Here is an 18,161-nt window from a genome sequence, read left to right as displayed (position 1 = left end):
ATGTTATTTTTATTGTTATAAAACACTTTTTTCGTAAATAAATTTAGTTAGTGTAAAGCGCCGGCAAAACGACTGGACATTTGCACTGGTCACACATTGGACATTGCTCACTTGTTCAGAGTATTGACATCAAGAAAATATTGGTTATGGCAAAACGACTGAACATTGTCCAGTGAACTTTTTCTCTGTTGAAGAATGCGGGTTGAAAAACAGGCAACAAGGCATCTCTTTACCTTTGAAAATACACTTTTCATAGCCCTAATCGTGTTATCGTATGAATTAAAGTGTATTATTGAAAAGTGGCTAGGACTGCTAGGTTCATCAAAACCACCGTCCTCGTGCTCTCTGGCATCGCTTTCCTTATCGTAACTAAAGCTAATCTGATCAGAAGACTCATCGTTATTAATGAAATGCCTTTTTCTACTATTGGTCGAATTGAATTTTTACGTTGTTTCCATTTCGTTCACGGTGTTGACTAGGAAAGTTTGTTGAAGATTTGAATATGGGAAATAAATTGACGCCAAATCCAAACCATTAATCGATTGCGCGTGCGCGAACTGGACAATGTTCAGTAGAGTGGCAAAACGACTGAACAATTTATGTATAACATCAGTGAACAAAAGAAATTTAATCCTGTCCACTGAACATTTTTGGCTGCCTTCAAAATCGACTGAACAACATTTAACATCGCTGAACAAGACTGGACAAGGTGGCAAAACGACGCAACATTTACGCTGGACATTTGTCCAGTCCATGTTCAGTGATAATGTCCAGTCGTTTTGCCGGGGCTTAACACATGGTTTCTAATTGAAATGTTTTTGCCATCCTTTGTTTCTTCACGAGCTTGTTTCCATTCGATTCTATAAATGTTCCGAAGGTTTGATTCAAATTTTGAGAGCCGATAGTTTTATAACGAAACTGATATAACAGCATTGAAAAACCGTTTACTATTTTGCACTTGATAGAGAGTTTTGCAATGAAACTCTTTGAATTTTGTACTCTTCCTTCATTGACGATTCAGAGCTTATTCTAAGGAAAAAATTTCCAGTTCCAATGCATTCAAATTTTAATGCATTCGAGCCTTTAAGGCTTGGGCTTATATCAGAGCAAAAACAAACCAAACAAACTCCATAATTTTTAGCAGTAGATCAACTGATTGCAAAGCCAACTACGACTCAGGCAATGTCTTATCATATTCTATAAAAAAGTATTGAAACTGCCATTTCAGCTTATGAGTACGTACAGTCTCCAGTATTTGTACAGTCGAATTGGTTCCTTCGAGCGAAATGTGATAAGAAAGAAGATAAAGAAGCAAAGATCTTGGTTATTGTTATATTTCATTCTTCCAGCTCCAGAGAATTTCGCATTCAGCTCAATATTTCGAATTCCAGCTTCAAGAAAAGGACCCAAATCCAGCTTAGAATAAGCTCTGCGACGATTATATAGCTAAGTAACTAAAGCAAGGTTTTGTTTTATTGTCCATTTCACAAAATGAATCCAAAACCTAACTGTGTAAAGCTGCTAGTTCAATGGAGCCTTATAATCTTGTCTACTTGAAAGAAAGTTTTCAAAGCTCGCGGACTCCCAAAATACTTCAAGTCTTCATACTGCAGTATATCAGAATTCGTAGCTCACAGGTATGTCAGTTGAACAAGAAATAGGAGCCTAATTGGAGAAAAGAATAATGTCTATCCAGCTTTGAAAGAACGATTAAATTTTTGTTCATTCTTCTTAAAGATGATTTCTTATTAAAAGCAATAAATTTTCAGAAACGACCTGACTTGGGCCAAAAGCACTATTTTCATGACACAATAATCACAAAAAATCAACTTATTCTAACTTTAAATCTTTTTCGAGATGTTTCTTTTAGTTGAGAGTGATAAACTATGCGGATTATTAAATTTTTGGTCTTCTTAACTTCTTTTTATAGACGATTTCTCATAAAAAGCGTGTTGTTTTCAGAAATACATTGGAAGCATCCATTGTACCATTCTTTGTGACACAATCATCAACAAGAAGTAACTTTAATGAAATATGGAAATTTTCTGCAACTTACCCTCCATAATATTTATTAAATGCATTTCTAGATTTACTGCCTTAAAAAGTCTCAAAAAGCATCCTGAAAAAATAAAGTGTTTTTTAACTTTACTTTGTCTTTTCAAGATTTTAAGATTTTATAGAGAAGACTGGTGAATTCTCTCATAGAAGATTGACTGATTGTCCTTAAGTTGACATATTGCAGCTAATCTTCTACGTTCCTTTTTCAGCAATTTGAATTGGTAAATTATGAACCATCAACAAAATCAAGAACTTACAAAGGTATAGGTAATAATTTAAAACTTCGAAGTCATTTTCTCTCAAAAACTTGGAGGTTATATAGCTTTTCTTCATGTACGCAGCTAATCTGTCAACAAAATGCTCGCTGCGATTCTAACAGGTCCTTTTTTACGAACTGCAAACTTTTCTGAGTGCCATTTTGGCTTCGGCTTGCCTTTTATTGTAAGCAGGGCAAAGCTTGCACGGAATCTAGGATGTATAATTGATTCTAGACTCCTCAAACTAGCATAGGCCCCTAAGCTGTGAATAGCATGTTCTCCCTCTACTTGTAGACGATATCCTGCCTCGTCTCTAACTGCCACTGCAACAATGTTCCCATATTTGATATCATTGATGAATTTTAGCATTTTAGTGCTCTCCATCGCAGATCCATGAGTATCGAATTCTCTTCTTGCGATCAACAAACCGTCTTTAGGAGAGATGACGACGATGTTGAACCCTCTTCGGTTTCGGGCATAATTCACGCCATCAACCTTTATCTCCGCCACACCACACCCAGGAAAATCCTCACAACCTGCTGAGGTGATATCTATTCTTGCATATCCTGTTTAAAAAACAACTCTTCTGAGATACTACTGCAAAATGCTTAGGAGATCAGTTGAATACACTCATTTTTCATATAAGAAACTGGCTATAAGAAACTACTACTGGACAGTCAGAAAAAAAAATCCAGTACTCGAAGCAAAAATTAAGAAACTATTGAATCGTGATAAAACTGAGAACAACGAAATTTTGTAAAATTCAAGAACATGATTGCCCTGTTGGCCTAGAATTTAAGACATAAGAGATAAAAATATACTTCCCACATCTAAATACAGCATCGGAACGGAAGCGAATCTCTTGACGTGATAAAAAAGGTCACGAACTTTTCTTAACATCATTCATGACATCATGATTAAGAAACTCCCAAGAAACAATGAGTATTGAAATTTCAAGAACATTAAGAAACTGGAGTACTCAACATCGGCCTTTGTTTCTTATAAAAAAGTGAGTGTAGCATTGAAACAATTGGCTGGGCAATTAATTATCTAGAAGAGGGGCATAACCTGAGGGTAGGAGGACTAAAAGTAGAACTGCTTTTTCTCATAGTCATAGGTTACAATCTTAGAGAGCCCATATAGACAGTTCTTGTTCACAGGACCCTGGCGTATCTTAAAATGAAGTATTACTGCCAACTTACTTTGAACAACTAATGCAAGCCATGACTGTGCTTTGCCAACTGAATTTTCAGCTATGCACTTATACGTGCCGCTATTTTGAACTTTAGGACTTAAGATGGTCAAATTTTCACCAGAGGTCCTAACGTTTCTCATAGTTTTACTTTGGAATAATTGCCAAGTGACTGTTGGACGTGGAGATCCAGTTGTAATGCATCTTGCATTAAAGGAAATGTCACCCTGCTCGACAACAGCTCTTTGTGGTCTCATTGTTGCAGTTGGCGGTACTAGAGATAGAAACAAACATTGCTAATCAATGCCTGTACCTTGGTTTTCTTCAAGCCTCAATATGCATTTATCAGAGATACGCTGATAAGTACCTGAAACTTACCTAGTGAAGAACTTAAAACTGGTGTAAATTTACTACATTTGTAGAAATTTTTTTAGCTCAAATATATATTACTGGTATGGGAATCTTAGCTAATAGGTCACAATTTAAGAGCAACTTGTCTGAATCTCAAGACCTCTTTACTGCCGACATTATTGTTTATTGCAATTCAAGTAGAAATTCTTAAATAGCCGATACTGCGATATTACAAATCATCTCTAAAGTAGAGGATGCTCCCTCGCCGATTAGCGTAGCCATTATGGAAACTTCTCTTCAAAGGAATTCCTCTTCATTGAATGCCTATTTTCATTATTGCTATCCGAGTAGATTTGTGATATGCTTCTGACGTACTAATTCTAATTTTTCTTATTTATATTGAATTAATCAATGAAACAGTAGAATTTCAAATAATATTGGAATTGATCAACCAACTTTAACAGCAAATGTGTTTGGATAAGTGAGATTCTCTCCCACCTATTTTGCTTCAGCGAATTGCATTGCGAGTTTAATGGCAGATTGCTGCCCCAATCACTTAACTTTAAAAACGCTGACAACCAGGGTGTAATCAAGACTTTACAAACATGAACCAAAGTATCATAATAAATAATAGCAAAGGGAGGAAATTCCAACGTGTGACTTGCCTTACAACCATATTTTGCGCCACAGGCTGAGTATAGCAAGTTGAAATAGCAAGCAACTTACGTAAGACATCCAAGAACGCCACTGCTGAATCTTCTCCAAGGATACTTTTAGCTGTACACTCAACATTTCCTTGGTCCATTCTTGTTACTCCTTTTATTTGCAAACCATTATTCAACAGAAACTTCGTACCCTGCCTTATTTCTTTTCCTTTCATTTTCCAAGTTATAATGGGCTTTGGGTACCCAACTGCCGCACATTTGAACATGGCTATTGATTTCTCTTTGACAGTAACATTCCCTGGCTTAACAGTTATCTCTGGAACCTGTGCCGATCTACCCGGCTCCCCTTTGACACCCTTCACGCCAGCCTCTCCTTGTTCACCTTTCATTCCCCTAGGACCCGGATCTCCCTTGGTTCCAATTAGACCGATCGCACCAGTTCTTCCTCGTTCCCCTGTCAATCCGCGTGGACCTGGTTTTCCTCTTCGACCAGGCTCGCCTTTAGGACCAACCTTGAGAATAGTTTTAGTTAGATTGCATTGGAAGTGTTTAGACTTCTTTAGATAGAAAAGGCAGAACTCTTGCACAACCTTGGCATTTTCTGCATGTCTCTTTTTCCTTGATTTCTGCCTTGTGCCTAGAGTAGATTAAATAGCTACATCATGAAAAGTCTTCTCTTGTTGAGTCAAAGCTCATTTTTCAGAGTCAACTTTGTATTGGATCGAAAACATGGGAGACAAGTCTGGTCCACAACCATTCTTGGGCGAGGGAATTCGAAAACCTTTGCGAACGTCCTACGCGCATTTTTCTATTCGACTAGGGCTCCGTACATCAAATTTTGAACATTTCCTAACAAACAACCAAATCCTTGGATTATTTCTTAACATCTTTCTTTGGATTAGAAATAGGACAAAATAAATAGGGGGCCATATAGGTTTCAAAAGACAAGAGTAAACATAAATTTGAAAACAATTGAAATGAGCTGTTTGCACTTTCATACTTGATCAATTCAAGAAAACATTCTTAACCCAAATATAAAATTTAAGAAAAATTAATCAGATTTAGCAAAAGGAGTTTCTGAGGCACAAATGTGTCTGATCTCCACTTCATCAATTTTCATTGCTATTTGTGATTGTAATAATTTAAAAAAGGTACGTTCAAGATGTTATTTTCCCCAATCCTTAGCAGCATTGAGTCTGCCATCGGTACCCCGGGTACAGTTGCCAATCCAGTGCAAAAATGCCTCATGTTTTTGCCTATCCAGTCCAAGTATTACCTTCCTGACAAAGCACTTCCTTATTGAAAATCATTGACATCTAGCACGTGATTCTAATGTTTTAATTTATTTCAGCGTAGCGTGAGTTGCAGAAGTGGGTATGCGGCGAGGGATCTGGGGCCTGCCGAATGGCCAGCGCAATAGTTACTCGACTTCTGCCCCCCCCCCCCTTTTAAATATAAAGTCAAAATGCATAAATTTTAGACCACTTTTAGACCACAATAATGATAAATTTTTGACCACTTTTTTAAACTTTTATCAGGATTTTTGATAGGTTACAATTAAAAAGTAAAAGATTTGGTCAAAAGATATCAGCCGTCATCCCCCTCCCCCCCCCTCTAACCCCCTATGTTCAAATGAATTAGAGTATAATCTCTGAGCTGATAAACAATCCAAGATCTTCTATAACAATTTAATTTTCGTGATCATGATAATATTTATAAACAACATGCAAGCGAAAATGGTACTCTAAAAGGGCAGACCCCCGTACCATCCCCATTTGAGTACCCTCCCTATTTGGGTACCCTCACTAATTGAGTACCCTCACTTGGCACTCAAGCTGAAATGAAAAAAGCATTTGTACAATCATCTTTTACTTCTCTATCTCCATATCGTCTACTTGTTTGAATCCACATGTCGAAGACTTATGCTGAGATTCAATTCAACTAGGGCATGCGGATCGGCAACCGCATGCCCTGGCTCTTTGTTGATCTGTATCTGGTCACGTGACTTGGCTTGCTGATCAAGAGAACATGAAGCAAGCTGAGGTCAGTTGCTTCCTTTTCAGAGCTCTATCCTCAATGCTGTAAGTAAAAATTTGGAGCAATCTCTCATTAGCATGATAGATTATTCGTTGATTCAACCTTCTATCCTATTTTTTTGCAAAATTTTACATTTGAAGAGGGAAAACACAATTGTTTTATATCAGGGAATGCGGTCAGAATTCCGCATTCCCGGAAATGAGAGGTGCTGTAAACAAAGGTTGCTAGCCAAAGTCAGCCCAAAACAAAGGGATCATTGGAAACAGGGATACAAAGATTAGTAAATTGCTTTCAAGGTAAAAGCTAAGGTGGATCCATTGAACTCCGATGGGTGGATCAAGGGTGCGACAGTGCAAATTTCAATTAACCGTCAAAGCAACTGTTTAAGCAAAAGAAACTGTTTTCTTGTTCAAAAAAGGCGTTTTTTGAAAATATTTGTGGTCAGATTTTGCAGGGCATGCGGCGCATTACTAGCTTCCCTTGACGCTACGCCACTGATTTATTTGTAACACGTCACTTGCGTAAATTAAGCTGCTTGGACGGTGAGTAATGGAACAAACGCAGTGAACAGGCAACTCCAGCTCTACCTAAAAACCCTAGTAATTTCTATTAGTGAGACAAACATAATTTTGAACTGGGCTGACAAAACACTTCAAATTTATGTTAGATAATGGTATTATGTACGAAAACTTCCTTTTCTATGGACCAGGAAGAAACCTCTTTACCTGTCCCAGTTATTTTGTAAGGGGGATGCAGCAATGAACAATTATATTTTTTTTAACAAAGTCTCACCATCAACCTCCTTCAGTGACCGCTTCTTTCTACCTCCACTATAACTGTTCTCAAATTTTTCGTCCACCAATTGCTGAAGCTTTTCAATGTGACTCCTCAAGTTTTTGACCTCGCCGTCTAGTCGGCGAACCTCACCAAGACTCGAGTTCACAACAAGCACTGGCACACAAGACACTACAATGAAAATAATTGTAGAGAGAGCTAGGCACAAAATTTGCTTTTCGTGAAGGATAACTTGTCTCTGTTTAGCAGGATTCTCCGACATCTCGATCATGGACATACCATCACAAACAGTTATCAAATCCCTTATGCGGAAGGTTATGATTTTTATGTGTGGTTTCGGCTTACAAACGTTTGCGCCAAAGTCAAAAGAGTCGCACAGATCTTTGGATGAGCTAATAGCAAACAATTTTATAGGAACCCGAGCCTCTAAATTGGACAAAGTTAAGAACAAATTAAAAACAAGCTGAGACTGGGAATGTGGGTTTTTAAGGGGAGGGCTGTTGTAGCCCATTTATTCAATCAGTTGTGTTTAACGATTATTCATTCGTCTTTTTTACTCGTGACTTCAAACTGTTCTAAAACAGGATTACACAGTCCCACAATCCAGTTTTTGAGATCATGTTACGATTTATCATGGGTGCTTCAGCCACCCCCTAGATTCGGGCAGCTGATTTTTTCGGGCAAAGTTCGGGCGAGAGCCTTCTCCAAAAACAAGAAGAATAAGAATAATGTTTATAAATCTCTGAGATGAAGAAATCAAGTAATCATAATCGTGAGCGCTTTCGGAAGTGAAAGAGAAGGTAAAAATCTGTTGGGTCGAAAAACGCAAAAAGCGAAAAGAAGAGTAACAGCTCAAATAGCGCTTGAAAATATTGTAGAAGAAGTAAAAGAAAGCGGCTATTATGCTCTCATAATTGTTGAAACATCGGTCATTCGTCAGCACCAACAAATGTCAGTTTGTTTCAGTTTTATACTGAATGGTGTCCGAAGGGAAGTTTTTGCTATATTTTAAAAAATTCAGTCTTCAGCAATTGTACAAATTGGGCTTAAAAGGAGTATGTAAAAATCTGTTGTCAAATGCTTTGACAGTCTAAAATGAGCGGCAAAGCCAAGGGCTTGTCAAAGCGAATGGAGGACTGTTCTCTGCTGAGCATTTAGTCTTGCAGATCTTGCATGTTCTCTGCTAGTTTAATCTTGCAGAAAGTGAGTCAATTAGAAATAGACCTGGTGTTGTTCAAGGTCTCTACAATTTCATTGAGGCCAACGCCAAAAGGCATGAAATTTTAAGAGAAAAGTTGAAGATGAACTGCCATATAGGTAATACGGACAAAGCGCAACGCACTGGGCTGGCCAGTGGGAGTCAGTGAAGGCAGTGGACAGGACACTTATTTTCTTTGCAAGGATAAAGACCCCAAAACCCATCTAGGAAGCAAACATCTGTTCAATTGATTCTACAATGTAATGGATAAAGTTTTGGAAGAAATCTATGCTCGATTAGTGATCGAGACTCAACCAATTTTATGTGCTTTGGCGTAACAGAGGCATAACGTGCCCTAAGCAAAAAACTGCTACGGAACATCTATTCGCGGACAGCAAGAAGATCACATTCAATGGTGTGAGCATGTCAAACACAATAGAAAAGGATAAAAATGATAATTATTTTCTCGTTAGCTAGGTGGAACTGAGTTTTACAGCTTCAGTTGAAGAACTTTCAAAGTTTTAAAGATATGAATGTAAAAGCACCTTGTTCCTCCTTTTGTTGGGAGCCCTTGGTTATCAAACTAAGGCAATGTTTTCAACCACTGTGTTACCACACACTAGCATGCCTTGAGGTATTGCCTAGTGTGCCGTGGAAAATTCTCCAATTTTACTTAATTGGTCAAAACATTTATCCACAAATAATGTGCGTAGAAAAAGAGGCTGAAAAACGCTGAATCAATGTGCCCTAAACTGTGTTACGCTATTGGCCGTGATATGGAAATGCAAGCGTGAATGCTAGAAACTCGACTGTTGAATATTTGACTATCTTGCAGACATCACTACAAGGCACGAACTGTAGAAGTTTAATGTCTGCAAGTAGTATACGGGGTTCGGCGTAGTACGACCAAAGACGTCCAACATTAAAAACGAGGTTATAGTTGTAGAAAACAGATTGTTTTTAATCTTATTTACTTGTTGTTGTTTTTCAGTAGAACTATTTTGGACTTTTGACCCTGCTATTATTAGAAACTTTTAGCATTGTTTAGGCATGTCCTCGGGGACACGTGACATTTCTTCTCGTTATAAGCGTGTCTTCGAGGATTTGCATTATAGCCCTATATAAGCTTTGGGCGTGTTTTACCCAGGAAGAAGAGAGAACAACATCGATATTAGTACGTGCGATATTAGTAGTACTGTTGCTTAGATAATGCTATGCTACGAGGTCAAATAAATAGTAAGTTCAAATTAATTTGGTTAACCTGTAATCGTTTATGTTGCTTTTTCTTCAAGTTGTTATTTTCATTTAGTTGCATTACATTTAGACCTCGTTAATTAATTATGTATAATTTTATCAACTATTTCATTTAGCGAACAATTATCAAGATAGAAAGAACGCCAGCGTTGTTTTTGCTTAGTGGAAACTGGGTTCATTTCTGATTAGTTCGTGCCCTCCTCAGTAGCAGATTTGCTTTGAAGCTACATCAGTTCGTATTTGACAACAAGAGATAATGGCGTTTTGTGGTGCTGATAGTATCGATACTGAGCATGTCCGACATTTAAAGAAAATGAGAGCCAATGCAAAACGAGAGCTTACGAAAGTTCTGAATCGTGTTGCTGATTGCTTGACTACTGAACAAACCGTAGACGATGTGAGAGTTGCCGAAGCCAGGCTCAACGAAACTTTCGATCATTTCAAAGTGGCATGTCAAGAATACAAAGCTGTAATGGTTGACGAAGATGATATTGAAGAATGCCTCGCGTACACACACGAAGCTGAAAGACGATATTATGATATCAAGGAAAGAGTATCGTTGTTAACACAACCCCTTTCTACATCAACAGAGATGCTGAAGGCTGAAATCAGTCCCGAAGACTCGGTGAGCGAAATTATTTCTCATTCTTGCGTCACTTCAATGTGTTCTAAGAACTCAAAGAAATCGAGCAGATCTACCCTTCAGGATATGATGTTGAAGAATGCTGTAACAAAGGCATCCTTGCTTGCAGAGGCGTCAACATTTGAAGAGTGTCAAAACATTGCTCATGAAGAACTACGATTAAGTCAAAGAAAGAAGAGGCTGGCGCTAGACATGAAACTTGCAAAAATCGAGGCTGAAGAAAAAGTTTACACAGGTTTCGCCATGGCAACCGGATCACAAGACGAGGCGTATGGTCAATTACCAAGAGACGTGGGATCTAAGAACACGTGTCAGCAAATTAGAGGCGAGTTAAGAAAAAGTCAAAATATGGAATTCGGCTCACAAGTACAAAGGAAGCCAACAAAAACAGGAATCATAGGTGAGCAAACATTTAAACAATTTTCAGAATTTGGCTATCCCCAACAAGAACGTCAGTTGAACCCACATGCTCCACCTTGGAAGTCACCCCTGCAACAAGATTTTACTGATGAAACATGTGCCAACCCGACATTAAATGGCGAAGATTACCTTGAGACAATGAAGAAATTAGCAGTTGCTGCACTTTTACCAAAATCTGAAATCAGTATGTTCGATGGCAACCCCTTGAAGTATTTTCTTTTCATACGATCTTTTCAGAATAATGTTGAGAATGACACTTGTGATTTTAGCAAACGGTTGCAGCTTTTAGTTCAGTTTTGTACAGGCAAAGCAAGAAGAGCAATAGAAGGATGTATTCTTCTCGAACCTCGGGATGGATACTTGAAGGCAAAACAAATCTTGGCTGAACGCTTTGGTGATGCATATACTGTATCAGACTCGTGGTTAAAGAAAGTATCCTGTGGTCCTGTGATAAAGCCTGGTGACAGAGAAGGCTTGCAAGAATTAGCAGATGACCTCGAGAACTGCGAGATGACTCTGAAGGCTGCAGGCAGATTGACACAGCTAAACAATGAAGACCGATTGGTGAAAGTCCTAGAGCGATGTCCAAACTTTGTGAAGTCCCGTTGGCAATCTCGTGTCCAGGAGATCAGATCGTATCATAGAGAGCCTACAGTTGAAGATGTACGGCGCTTGATCAGAACAATATCAAAGGAAAAGAACGACCCCGTTTTTGGTGCTATCATGGACAATGTTAACAGGGAACAGTCATCACGAAATGACAAGAACAGAAGATCAAATGCGACATATCCGCAGCGAAGCTTGAATTACAGTATTCAGACTTATGACAAGAAGCCAAATGTCACTTCACCAGATGTGCGATGTTATTTCTGTGAGAGAAACCATAAATTGGCAAGTTGCGTGGAATTCAAGAAGAAATCTGGTGAGGAACAGTTTAATTTCATTCGTTCAAAGAAGCTCTGTGATAATTGTCTATCATCATTTCACTTCTCCGCTGGTTGCAAACAAAGAAAAGCCTGTACAGTGCCAGAATGTAATCTACGACGCAAACATTTGACAGGAATACATGACTCTGTGGTGGCATACGAGAAACGGCGTAAGGATGAAAGCGGAAAATATGTAGATAACGAAGCTCGCAGAAGAGATTCGAGTCCAGACAATGATAAGTTTGTTGGAGTAACACGATGTAACGATCAAGAAGGCGACAACGTTGGATTACCAATAGTTCCATTAATGGTAAAAGGGACAGGAAGTGACAAATTATTTAAGACATATGCACTCCTTGACAGTGGATCTACTGCCTCATTTTGTAGTGAAGCCCTCTTGGATAAACTTGGTGTGACTGGAAGAAAGTGTGAATTGTCAGTCGCTACGATCAATGGTTCAAAAACATATTGTCAGACGTCAGTTGTTAGTTTGGAAGTGATGGATCTTGAGGAAACAAAGCACCTTCAGATGCCTAATGTATTTTCTACAAAAATGTTGAATATTCCAACATCAGCTTTGGCTTGTCAAGAAGATGTCAAAAGATGGCCGCACTTAGAAGGGATAACGTTACCCGGTACTATTAACGATGGTGTAGTGAGTTTGCTGATTGGCATGGATGTACCAAATGCTTTGCAGCCACTAGAGGTGCAAAAAAGTGAAAATGGTGGTCCGTATGCAGTAAAGACAATGTTTGGTTGGACATTTAATGGACCCATTGGTGTTTCTTCCAAACAAGGTAATCATTGCTTTCATTCCAATACTGTTTCCTCTGATAATCATCTTTATGATCAGTTGAAGAAGTATTTCAATCAAGAGTTTGAAGAGTCAATTGTTGATAACAAGAAAATGATGTCTGTAGAAGATTCCAGAGCTCTTGCTGTATTTGAGAATTCTGTATGTTTACACGAAGGCCATTACCATATTGCAATTCCGTGGAAGCACAATCCTCCAAATCTACCAAATAATCGACCAATGGCACAGAAAAGGCTGGAATACTTGAGATGTCGGCTGGAAAGAGATCCAAATCTAAAACAGCGATATAGCAATTTCATTGACGATTTACTTGAAAAGGATTACGCCAGACAAGTTCCAGAAGCAGAAATAGAAGTGAGCAACGGCAAATTATGGTACCTGCCACACCATAGCGTGAAGCATGCGAAGAAACCAGACAAAGTCAGAATTGTGTTCGACTGTGCTGCAAAGTACAAGAATGTTTCTTTGAATGAAAATGTTCTTCAAGGTCCTGACTTGACAAACTCACTCATTGGTGTCTTATGCAGATTTAGAAGTGAACCCATTGCCCTCATGGCGGACGTTGAAGCAATGTTTCATCAAGTACGTGTGACTTCTGATGACGTTAGTGCATTGAGATTTCTATGGTATCCACGAGGCAATTTGAAGATGGAACCTGTGGAATATCAGATGATGGTACACATATTTGGAGGGGTATGGTCTCCAAGCTGTGCGACGTTTGCCTTGCGAAGAGTTGCTGAAGATAACTCCAGATTTTACAACGATGAAGTGATTCAGACAGTGCAACGAAACTTTTATGTGGATGATCTTCTCAAAGCTACAAAGGATGCAAATAAAGCAATCATAATGCAAAAACAGCTCACCGATTTGCTGGCGAGAGGAGGATTCCATCTGACAAAATGGATGAGCAACTGTCGAGAGGTCATAGATGCAATACCAGAAAATGAAAGATCAAAGGAACTAAAAAATGTTCATCTCGAGGCTGACAAGCTCCCGACTGAAAGAGCTCTTGGGTTGCAGTGGAATGTAGAAACAGATGCTTTCACATTTAATATCAGCATGAAAGATAAATCAAGAACCAGAAGAGGAATGTTAAGTATTATTACATCTGTTTATGATCCACTTGGGTTTATTTCGCCATTCATCTTGACAGCAAAGACAATTCTTCAGCGTTTATGCATGGAAAATGTAGGCTGGGACGAGCAAGTAACTGGTCGCAATCTCGAGGAATGGCAAAATTGGTTGCAAGATCTAACAAAATTGGAGCGCATTGAAGTGAAAAGATGTTATTCAAATTCAGGAATCAGCAATTCAGTCAAAAATCAGCTGCATCATTTCAGTGATGCCTCCGAAATTGGATATGGAGTGGCAACGTACCTGCGATCTGTAAACAAAGATGGTGAAGTTTCGTGTTCATTTGTTATTGCGAAGTCAAGACTAACCCCCCTGAAACGAATTACAATCCCAAGGCTAGAGCTGACTGCTGCAACACTTTCTGTAAAGTTGGATAGCATGCTCAAACGTGAATTGGACATGAAACTAGGTGAGTCGGTATTTTGGACAGATAGCACTGCTGTATTACGCTATATAGCGAATGAAAGCAGAAGATTTCATACATATGTTGGGAACAGAATTGCAGTGATACACGATGGGTCCAGTCCATCTCAATGGCGATATGTTGATACAAGTTTAAATCCAGCAGATGATGCATCCAGAGGTCTCAGTGCTGACGGTTTAATAAATAGTCGTACATGGTTATATGGCCCAAAATTTCTGCAAAAGGAAGAGAATGAGTGGCCAAAGGGCGTGTTTATTGAAGATTTGACTGAAGATGACGTCGAAGTCAGAAAGGTTGTACTAACAAATTCAGTGCAAATCAACTCATCAAAAGGTATGACAAATCAGATTTTCTTGAAGTTCTCTGATTGGACCATTCTAAAGAAATCTGTAGCTTGGTTATTGAGATATAAGAACTGGTTACTGCAGAACATTAGAAGTATCAAAGAGACACAAAGTGGAATCAAGAGTTACAGACTGAGTACAGAAGAGTTGCGTGACGCCGAATGTGCAATAGTGAAATGTGTACAAAATGAATGTTTTACTGAAGACTTGAAGTTACTGCAGTCACCCCAGAAATCAGTAAGAAGATCAAGTTCGCTTCGCAGATTAGATCCAGTCATAATTAATGGTGTTATGAGTGTAGGTGGCCGACTTAGCAATGCTCCGTTTAACAGTTATGAAGCAAAGCATCAGATTATTCTTCCCAAGCAACATCATGTAAGTGATCTTATTATACGACATTTTCACCTGCGATCTGGACATTTTGGCCAAGAGTATGTCCTTGCCTGTATACGCGAAAGATTTTGGATCATTCAGGCAAGGATATCAGTGCGACGAATAATTAGAGGTTGTTTTGATTGCAAACGTCGATGCGGAAATTTGGGAAAGCAGAAAATGGCTGATTTGCCAGAAGATAGAGTGACACCAGATAAACCACCTTTTTCATTCGTTGGAATAGACTGTTTTGGTCCCTACCTGGTCAAAAGAGGAAGGTGCATGGTAAAGAGGTATGGAGTTATATTCACTTGTCTCACTATAAGAGCAATTCACATCGAAATTGTTTTCAGTATGGATACAGATTCATTTATAAATGCTTTACGAAGATTCATTTCAAGACGAGGACGTCCCGAGCAAATAAGGTGTGACAATGGCCCAAACTTCAGAAGTGGTGAAAGAGAACTCAGAACTGCAATTCAACAATGGAATCAGAACCAGGTGCACAAATTTCTTCTTCAGAAAGACATCAAGTGGATATTCAACCCTCCAACAGCTTCGCATATGGGTGGTGTATGGGAACGAGCAATAAGATCAGTGAGGCGTGTTTTGAATGCGATTTTGAGAAATCAGACGGTCGACGATGAAGGTTTGCATACACTTCTATGTGAAGTTGAAGCGATACTAAATGCGAGACCACTCACCAAGGTATCAGATGATCCTCAGGATTTGAATGCAATCACACCAAATCATTTGCTGCTTCTAAGATCTAGCCAACAATTTCCTCCTGGTGTTTTCAAAGGTAAAGAGCATTACAGTACCAGACGATGGAAGCAGGTCCAATACATGACTGACATATTTTGGAGACGATGGACAAAGGAATACTTACCTACACTGCAAACAAGACAGAAATGGCATTCAATTGAGCGTAACCTAAAGGAAAATGATTTGGTAGTGGTTATGGATCAATCACAGCATAGAAATCAGTGGCCTTTAGGGAGGATAGTTGAAATCTATGCTGGGAGAGATGGCCTGGTGAGATCAGCAAAGGTGAAGACATTGAATTCGGAATTTCGAAGACCTATAACAAAACTGTGTTTGTTGGAGGCATCTGTCGAAGATTCAGGATCAATGGCAGAAATAAAACAGTCTCTATAATTTCCTGTTTGGGCGCGGGAATGTAGAAAACAGATTGTTTTTAATCTTATTTACTTGTTGTTGTTTTTCAGTAGAACTATTTTGGACTTTTGACCCTGCTATTATTAGAAACTTTTAGCATTGTTTAGGCATGTCCTCGGGGACACGTGACATTTCTTCTCGTTATAAGCGTGTCTTCGAGGATTTGCATTATAGCCCTATATAAGCTTTGGGCGTGTTTTACCCAGGAAGAAGAGAGAACAACATCGATATTAGTACGTGCGATATTAGTAGTACTGTTGCTTAGATAATGCTATGCTACGAGGTCAAATAAATAGTAAGTTCAAATTAATTTGGTTAACCTGTAATCGTTTATGTTGCTTTTTTCTTCAAGTTGTTATTTTCATTTAGTTGCATTACATTTAGACCTCGTTAATTAATTATGTATAATTTTATCAACTATTTCATTTAGCGAACAATTATCAAGATAGAAAGAACGCCAGCGTTGTTTTTGCTTAGTGGAAACTGGGTTCATTTCTGATTAGTTCGTGCCCTCCTCAGTAGCAGATTTGCTTTGAAGCTACAATAGTTAGTGTGAATATATATATATCGTAAAATAAACCAATTGGGTGACTTACACAACTCGATAGTACAATGTATGATTCGTAATTGCTAAAAAAAATCGTTCGTTGAGTTCAAATGCGGCCACAACTCCCTGTGTGACCGCTCAGTGTATGTTCGATTCTTGACTCCCTCTCCTCGACTTATCACAGGGGTCCGAAGTAATAAAAAAAGATAGCAAAATCCAACATCGACAGAAATCGTCATAAAGCTCCTTCCATCAAATAGATTATGAGTTTCTGACCTCCAAAAAATTGAACACAAACTGTTAAATAATCACAGAAATAGGCAGGTAAGCAAAAGAGTGTGTGAATTGCTGAAAATGATGCAAATCATGTTAACAAAAAGATATCGATAAAAAAGTAGATTAATTTGATGTCGTGGGAGAGATTCGCTTTTTTAATGAAAATTTGTGAAATGCTTAAATGCTTACTCTGAAAATGCTCATTATTTAACATTATTTTAATGACGTTACATTTTGATCATTTTTGACCGATATTAGAAGCTCACATGTGTTAGAGTATTCTCTGTATTTGGACGCTATTACTTTTCGGGCAAAAAAAGTTCAGCCCTCCTCCCCTCCCCTACCTTAACTTACCCCATATGCCTATGTATGGGTGTTCAAAGTTTTCTTAGTGAGGGCAAAATGCAGAAAAATTAACAAAAGGGCGAAGGTGAAGAATCCGGTTCGGATAATCCGATTAATCTCGTGTCATACACGTCAAGAAGTTTTTTTATTGCATCAACCAATGAGGTGGCATCAACGAATCACAGGTTGCCTAGGGTCAAGGAACGCTCTCCAAGAACTATGACATCAAGCAAAACATTGTACCTCTCCGGATTGTTCATGTCCAACTAATAAAAGGTCCGGGCCACGCTCTAGAGGCGACATAGTACCACGAGAACGACGTTAATTTCTTAATTTAAGATATATCAATTCAAAACTTTGAAATAATTCTCACTCGAACAGAAATCTTTTCCATATGTATGCATGAAAAAAATTTGGTGGTTGAGACACGAAGGACCTCACTGATATGGCTCACCATCGTCTGGTTTTATTTTGTTGTTGTCATGTGTGTTTAGAAGAAAAATTAGAAAGTGTTTGTCATGTATTTTGAGCAAAAAAGGCTCATCGTTCTTTTTGCGTGGCGTCTCGTGAAAGGAAACTGTTCATTATCCAAACTCTGATAGAAGTTAGGGAGAATGAGAAGCTGATTTTGATTTTTCAGAGAATCCTCGCACTGATTTTCAATAAGCCCTAACTGCAGACCCTCTTACACTTCTTTTGCATCCACCAGGAAGTGGGGTGAATCACTCCCGTAAAGGTATACGTGGAGACTTCAACCCAAGTAAGATTGAGCGCCAAGTAAGGTCTCCACGGCCCTGAACCATTGCCACGTAAAAAGCCGTATCTTTTCCAAAAGTTTTCCCGGGGGTAAAGTCCCAGACCCTCTGCTGTTGAACTCCTCATGGCCTCTCCAATCTTCCAAACCTGGCTACGCCACTGGTCTGGTGCACA

General features: G+C 38.7%; 2 protein-coding genes across 3 annotated transcripts; one reads left to right on the top strand and one right to left on the bottom strand.

Moving 5' to 3' along the window:
• Positions 1-1,094: 1,094 nt before the first annotated feature.
• LOC135681386 (uncharacterized) lies at positions 1,095-7,861 on the bottom strand. Of its 2 annotated transcripts, XM_065195838.2 has the most exons (4): positions 7,353-7,725; positions 4,585-5,160; positions 3,518-3,781; positions 1,121-2,881 (listed from the first exon to the last, which is right to left on the bottom strand). In XM_065195838.2, the coding sequence occupies exons 1-4, from the start codon at positions 7,630-7,632 to the stop codon at positions 2,400-2,402; spliced, it is 1,602 nt and encodes a 533-aa protein (XP_065051910.2). In that variant the 5' UTR covers positions 7,633-7,725; the 3' UTR covers positions 1,121-2,399. The 2 variants fall into 2 exon arrangements, with proteins under 2 accessions (XP_065051918.2, XP_065051910.2); XM_065195846.2 differs by lacking the exon at positions 3,518-3,781 and having other exon boundaries at positions 1,095-2,881; positions 7,353-7,861.
• A 319-nt stretch (positions 7,862-8,180) lies between these two features.
• LOC148958141 (uncharacterized) lies at positions 8,181-16,279 on the top strand. The gene is made up of 2 exons (XM_089113568.1): positions 8,181-9,789; positions 9,924-16,279. Exon 2 carries the CDS (start codon positions 10,064-10,066, stop codon positions 16,040-16,042), a length of 5,979 nt encoding a protein of 1,992 aa, XP_088969694.1. The 5' UTR covers positions 8,181-9,789; positions 9,924-10,063; the 3' UTR covers positions 16,043-16,279.
• The last annotated feature ends 1,882 nt before the right edge of the window (positions 16,280-18,161 follow it).

The sequence above is a fragment of the Rhopilema esculentum genome, chromosome 17 (genome assembly GCF_057945365.1).
Source record: "Rhopilema esculentum isolate cy_ngs chromosome 17, ASM5794536v1, whole genome shotgun sequence".
Lineage (NCBI taxonomy): Eukaryota > Metazoa > Cnidaria > Scyphozoa > Rhizostomeae > Rhizostomatidae > Rhopilema > Rhopilema esculentum.
The sequence above is the reverse complement of the archived record's forward strand: the minus strand, read 5'-3'. Positions and strand labels throughout refer to the sequence as shown.

Coding starts and splice junctions, on each gene's coding strand:
- LOC135681386 (XM_065195838.2), bottom strand. CDS start 7,632: ATGTCCATGATCGAGATGTCGGAGAATCCTGCTAAACAGAGACAAGTT. Junction 5,161..7,352: donor GTCACTGAAGGAGGTTGATG/GTGAGACTTTGT, acceptor AATCTACTCTAG/GCACAAGGCAGAAATCAAGG. Junction 3,782..4,584: donor GGCGTTCTTGGATGTCTTAC/GTAAGTTGCTTG, acceptor TTCTATCTCTAG/TACCGCCAACTGCAACAATG.
- LOC148958141 (XM_089113568.1), top strand. CDS start 10,064: ATGGCGTTTTGTGGTGCTGATAGTATCGATACTGAGCATGTCCGACAT.